We start from the raw sequence: 6,518 nt of genomic DNA on the forward strand, positions 1-6,518 counted from the left end.
ATTAAGTGTATGTCCTACACTAATATGTGTCATGATATGGCTAATAGGAGTGTGCCACATGGATCAAATCTGCCACATTTTCTGGAAATGGAATTTAAAAACAGTTTAGATATAGATAAATAATTAAAATGTCTGTTTTTAGGCTGATCTAGTGAAATTACCTGAATGAACAAGGAATCACGATAATGTGTCAATCATGTAAATCCCATAGTGCATTAAAGCTGTCCTCCTCATTAATTAGCAACATAGTCCTATCTTTTTGTTCTTTTGGAAGATATGTGTAGGGAAGACACAGTGAGGTATTTTACTGTGCACTTTATTAGTTTGTATAAAGAAGTTTTGCACCTAAAACACACTTAAAAAGTATTAGTCACCTATTTAAATTCTGTTTCTTTGTTACATTGACAAAGTGTAAGTGTGTGTAGCATGGAGGGGTGCACAATTGCATTTTATTGTGCAATCCTGTATTGTACAGTGACAATAAAGCTAAACGTACCTACAGTAGATAATGGGTTAGAGTGAATAGCATTGTCTGGTTATTTAGGCAGCGGGATTGTTCATTTCTATATCATATTATTATCAAATTGTCATCGTTCAATACAACAAAGTCCACAAACAATACCAGATGAGTGCAAATTCAGCCACAACACACACACAGAATACAGTGTATGACCACATGCTAATGAAGCAGAAACACTTCCTTTTTTGATTTCTTTTCAGTCTCTCTGCCACACACACACACTCCTTTTTCCTGCAATAGGTGTGTCTCTTCCTCTGTATCTGCAATACCCACACAGTTAAGCACACACACACATACCTCTAGTATCCTGTCTCCAGTCCGGAGGGTACCATTATGTGCTGCCGGGCTGTCGGGGCTGATGTGCTTGATGAAGACTCCCCTCATCATCTCTCCACTGCTCAGTCTCCGGCCCATGCCTCTGCCTCCCATTATGCTGATGCCCAGGGACTGGCCTGGTGCTCGAGTCAGCTGCACACTGGAACACAAAGCAGGATACAAGGAACATCCATACAAAGTGCAGAGCTGTTAATCCTTCTTACAGTATATGTACAGTGATGATGAATGCATGTCTTCTGTATGCCTGATGACAGCCATTTGAAACATTACTGCAAAAATGCACAAGAAGGAGAATTAATCCAATGCTTTTTTTCTTTCAGTCTCCCTCTGTCTGCTGCTTAGGGATTCAGAGATTAAGTCAAAACAATAGAATATTATGAGACACACAAAAGCTGGTCTTTGCATGCACTGCAGCTTATGTGATTTATCCAAGGGGGGATGCAGTCATAAATGCGATAAATACAGGTTGTGAAAGTAGTCGCTCTCTCTGGGCCTAAGAAATATGAGCATGTTGAGTTGGCACTGTGCTGCTCTATCCCTGCTGTGAACATAACCTGAGCACACTAGGATTTCACTAAGCCTTCTCTGGTAGAAAGAGGATAAAGGGCATCATGGGCAGAGTTTTGAAAAAAAGACAGACAATGTAAAATCTGAATAAAATCTGATAAAAAAAACTGTTATTTACATCACTGATTCATTTACCTTCTGGGTTGATCCCAAGTCACCGTGGTATGAGAATGGAGCTCCTCTTCTCCCTCCTCTTTACCATCGACCTTTATCTCCACCTTCATCTTTGTTACTTTCCCATCTACAGTACTCTTGTCCTTTTTCTCTTCCACAGTCTCTCCATCTTCTTTTCCTTCCCCTCTGTTCTTGTGAGGAAGATATTTTGGAATCTGCCAACTGATGACAAAATAGCATGCATTATTATGTATACCACTGTTTATGCTCAAATCAGTTAACTATCTTGTCATAAAATCTTATTTTAAATATTTTATTCCTACTATTTTATTTTATTTTATTTAAAACAAAGATGCATTCAGTTAATACTCATATAATAGCAAGTGGTTAAATATTATTTCAATCCAGCCTCTCAGATGTAACGATTTGCTGCTTTTCTCTTTCTTTTATGTCTATTTATGTCTGGACTGTTGATTGTAAAATAAATTTAAAAAAATGAAGACATCACTTTGAGGTCTGGAAAATTGTGACAACATTTTTTCCCAGTTTTCTGATGTTTTATATCAAAAAAATAATCAATAGATTACTGTAATCCTTAATGAAAATAATCCTTAGTTGCAGCCTTCACTCGAAATAAAGAGATCACGCTAGCAGGCGTTCTGTGGATAACAACACATCTTTGACGTACTATGTTATTGTTTCCAGTCCTGATACACTGCCAAATACCGCCAAAAGTGACCTATATTGGTGGGGCCTTCAGAAGAAAATACACATTTTCTGCCTGCGAGGTCACAGTAAGGAGGTAGTGTCTTTATTTGTGTGTGTGCGTATGTGTGTGTTTGTGCATGTGATTGTTAACACACATTTTATACAGTATCTCTGTGTATATATATAGGTGTGTGTGTATGTGTGTGTGTGTGTGCACCCAAGAAAGAGGTAGAGAAGGAGAGAATTTTTCATGAATATATTTAACGGCGGAGGGCTGTAATAAGCCCATGGAGGTGAGTGATAGTGGTGCTATCTGCGCAGCAGGAGCCTATAGCCAGTTAAGTTACAGAAGAGGGCAGAACAAATGGTTCCACCAGGGCTGAAAGAGAGTGGCCAGGAGAGGGGGACAAGACCAAAGCAGGGATGAGTAGGGAGAAAATGAGGTAAAGAGAAAAAGACCAGAGGGAGACGACTGAGGGAGAGAGAGATGAGAGACGGACATAGGCACAAAGAGTCAAGAAAGAAGTCTAGCAGAGAAGAGACAAAGACAATGCATCTAAAGATAAGAGCGAAGAAAAGGCTGCAGAGAGAAATGGGAGGGAGGGAGAGAGGAGAAAGGCAGAGGCACGAAGATGGAGCGAAAGCAGGGACAGACAGAAGTGAAACAATTCATTTTCGCTGACAGTCAGCACTGAGATCCATAAGCGAATGGCTAAATATAACTCAGAGATTCAACATTCAGAGAAGCTTTTGCCTTTTACCACAAAAAGAATGGAGAAGAGAAAATACGGACTGGAAGAGACTCACGCTGAGCTGGTTGCACAGTGAAACACATTGTTTCCTCATGGATACGGTTAATTAAAGTGTCACATAATAACACAGATCATTAGTATGACTTAAGCTGCTGGGTAACTGAAATGTGTGATGTGTTACGGTAATAAAACCCTGGCTGCTATACAAATCAAAAGCCTGAGGATAACATATTAAAAGAACTCACATCAGGCAGAATGTATAGCTGTTTCATAGTCTGAATTCTCTGCAGCAAACATATCAACATGTAATAAAGCTGGAGCCTTGAAGTCTAATAAACCCTGAGACAGGTTTATCCTGCACTTTGGGGCCAGAGTAGGGATTAGGTGACCATAAATAATAGGCTGAGACCTCTGGATCTTACATTACCTTGAGTCTGGGGCCAGGGTGATGGTGGGGCCTTTGAATGAAACAGAGGCTCTGACTACTGCTGGATCTGGAGCTGCAGCTTTAAATGCGACTGAGGCAGGGTGTTTGAGGTTGGACGAAGCTGGAGACGGAGCTACAACTCTGACTGGACCGAGGGACCTGGCCGGGGCCGAGGCAGGTTCTGGAGATGGGTTTGGTGGGGTGGGTGAGGAAGAGGCGCTGTCTGCTGCGATGGATGCCAGAGAGGGTAAACACAGATGGGTACGATACTCATCCACCTGATGGGCTGGGACATAGACAATGCTGAGGGGAAGGGGATCGTGGAAAAAAGAAATGTGGGGGTGGGGTGAAAACATTTTAAATATTAATATTATTTAAGTTCTCCCATCAATCAGTTTTTACAGCTGCACATTCATTTAACTTTCAGTGGCAAACAATGACTAGGATGACAAGGAACAAGACAAATGACACTTAGTGAATGTTTTCTGTACAGGATAGATGGATTATTACCTCTGCAAGTGAAAGTGAGAATAATGGGATCTTATTGTATAAAGAAGCAGTCTGACATTTTGGAAAATATTGTATTCGCTTTCTTATCGAGAGCTAGGTGAGAAAACTGATACCATTCCCATGTTTGCATTATAAATATGAAGCTACAGTGAGCAGTTAGCTTAGCTTAGCATAAAGATTGGGTACAGGGGAAAATAGCTAACCTGGTTCCGTCCAAAGGTACATAAATCTACCAACTAGCGCATGTAAAGCTCACGTTATCTATCTTGTATCCATTCTGTTTAATCTGTGCAAAAAACAAAGTTTAAAAATGACAAGTTGTGGTTCAATGAGTTTTAAGGTTTTATGTATGGGACTATTTTTTGGCCGGACATGGTGACTTCCTGGAGTCTTGTTGTCACTGTGAGGTTGAGTGAGAGTGCTACTGACCGTCTCAACTAACTTTCTGTAAGAAAGCAAAATTTCATAATTTTCATCGTTTTTAACCATAACAATTACGCACCAGTGAATAAGAGAGAGGAAAGCTGAACACTTGAAGTATGTTTAATAATGCCAAACAATTATTATCTCCTGAAAAAACAACCAATAAAGAACCACTAACATTTACTGAGGCTGCTGCCTTACATGCCAAATGTTTTTAAGTGCTCTAAAATTATAGATGTGCCTCACTCCACCAACAATACTTGTACTGCAGCTGGTACAAGATGAAAAGAAAAATGGAAAGAAAATGACTAAATGTACACGAAAAGATGAATTTCTGATTCTACACAGTTCTAAGGGTTTCTGAATCACAACATTTATGATAAAAAAAGCATTTTGCATAACCCCCGGATCTTTCTAAGCTATGGCGTAATCAGTGTCATTTAACTGAGGTGTCAAGGGCATCATTAAAGCCCCCCTTCCATTTCCATTCTTGTGTGACGCTACCAGTAGACATGCTGGTTGAATCTGCTGAAAGAGCCAATTTCTCTGTTCCACTCATGGTGGCAGATTGAATATGGAGGTCTTCTACGCTAAGCTGTTGTGACTGAGCCGTGTGGACAGCCTGCCTTGTCTCAACAGAGGCAGTTTGATAGTGACAAGCCCTCACCCTTCTATGTCTGTCTTATTCTGATGCTGCCAAAGCAACTCATCTGCCTCCACTCTCTGTTAGTTTGTCTGCAGTGCTGTCAGGAGGAGGCAGTGTAAGCATGTGTGTGCGGGAGAGTTTGTGTGTGTGTGTGTGTGTGTATGTGTGTGTGTGTGTATGTGTGTGTTTGTGCATGGAATAGAGAAAGACAGAATGCAAGTGTGTGTCCATCTGCGTGTGTGTACATCTATGAGTGGCTCTTTAAAACGCTCTTTTATTCAGGAGCGCACTGTTCAAGGTGAGATGAGTGATGAATTATTCAGAGATATTTCCCATCGCCGAAAAAAGGTGTTTTTGGAGGTTAGACCATTGAAAGGCTGTGTATGTGTGTGTTAGTGTGCGTATGTGTGTGCCTGTAAAAGCAAGAGAGAGAGAGAGAGAGAGAGAGGGAGAAAGAGACAGAAAGGTTGAGAGAGAGTGAGTGGGTGTTTTGCAGGGCAGCAGGGTGGTGGAGGTGGGGCACATCTCTAATCAGCCAAACAAGCATTGTCAATGTGGAGCCATAACTGCTGATGTTAGAACAAGTAATAATTTACCCAATTTACCTTCAGGCAATCTTTAAAATTTCATCATCTAATCTAATTTAACATGACTGCAGTGCCTCAGTCAACTATGACTGCAGTGTCAAAAACAAGGTGGTAATGGAGATCCAAAGTGAAACAAGATCATTTATACATGATGATGTAGTGAAAGTCATGTTTGCGATTGCAGAGAGCACAAATTTATGTTTATGATGTACATATACTCACTCATTCGAGTCACACAGACCGTCAAGATCTGCATGGGTAGATCTAGAAAACGTGAGCAGTATTCAATTACTTTTATTCCTCAGTGGTTGATTGTTTTCTGCATTCCCAAAGGAGCTTTCTACATTCACTCTAAACTAAGAACTCTGGCTTTTCTCATTTTTCAAGCAAAGACGTGTTTGAACTATTACAAGAGGGAAAGTGCATATAAATAACTGCGCTAAATAACTGACTGGAATCTGTTTTAAATGAGCCACCCACATGTCCTAGTTTAACGCTGGGCCCAATGCAAGGCCTTGCTTTGTGTCATAGGTTGTGACCAACAGATGTTATGTGTTACATCACATTATCAGTTAAATTGTAACCTACACAATTCATGCTTGTGAGGTAGTAACAGCTGTTAAAAGGCACAGCACTGCGTGGTTGCATTGAAACTTATTCATTATATTATGCAATTATATCCAGAGATACGGATGATGATATTATTAAAAAATACCATATATATAATATATTTATAATTAAATGTAACAAATTTCAATATATTAGTATCTGGTGATCCCGTACATTTAGCATTTTGTGCCTTGGGGATGCAGCACGCCTGTGGCACAGTTAGAAATCCACTGGATTAGAATGTTAATTTTTTATAATTGGGTGGATAGGGAGTGGGAATCATCATCGCAGGTCAAATTTGATCTTCTAATAGACCTTT

At 40.1% G+C, this 6,518-nt stretch overlaps 1 protein-coding gene across 1 annotated transcript in view; it reads right to left on the minus strand.

The window, feature by feature from the left end:
* si:dkey-92j12.5 (multiple PDZ domain protein) overlaps positions 1 to 6,518 on the minus strand; it is a 34,217-nt gene that overhangs the window by 13,158 nt on the left and 14,541 nt on the right. Inside the window, exons 19-21 of the mRNA XM_035659665.1 lie at positions 3,425 to 3,727; positions 1,559 to 1,759; positions 818 to 995 (exon numbers count right to left, since the gene is read on the minus strand). Coding sequence (XP_035515558.1) covers positions 818 to 995; positions 1,559 to 1,759; positions 3,425 to 3,727 — 682 coding nt within the window. The remainder of the gene's footprint in view (positions 1 to 817; positions 996 to 1,558; positions 1,760 to 3,424; positions 3,728 to 6,518) is intronic.

The sequence above is a fragment of the Morone saxatilis genome, unplaced genomic scaffold, assembly GCF_004916995.1.
Source record: "Morone saxatilis isolate NCDOM2014 unplaced genomic scaffold, NCSU_SB_2.0 Contig17, whole genome shotgun sequence".
NCBI classification, from domain to species: Eukaryota; Metazoa; Chordata; class Actinopteri; family Moronidae; genus Morone; species Morone saxatilis.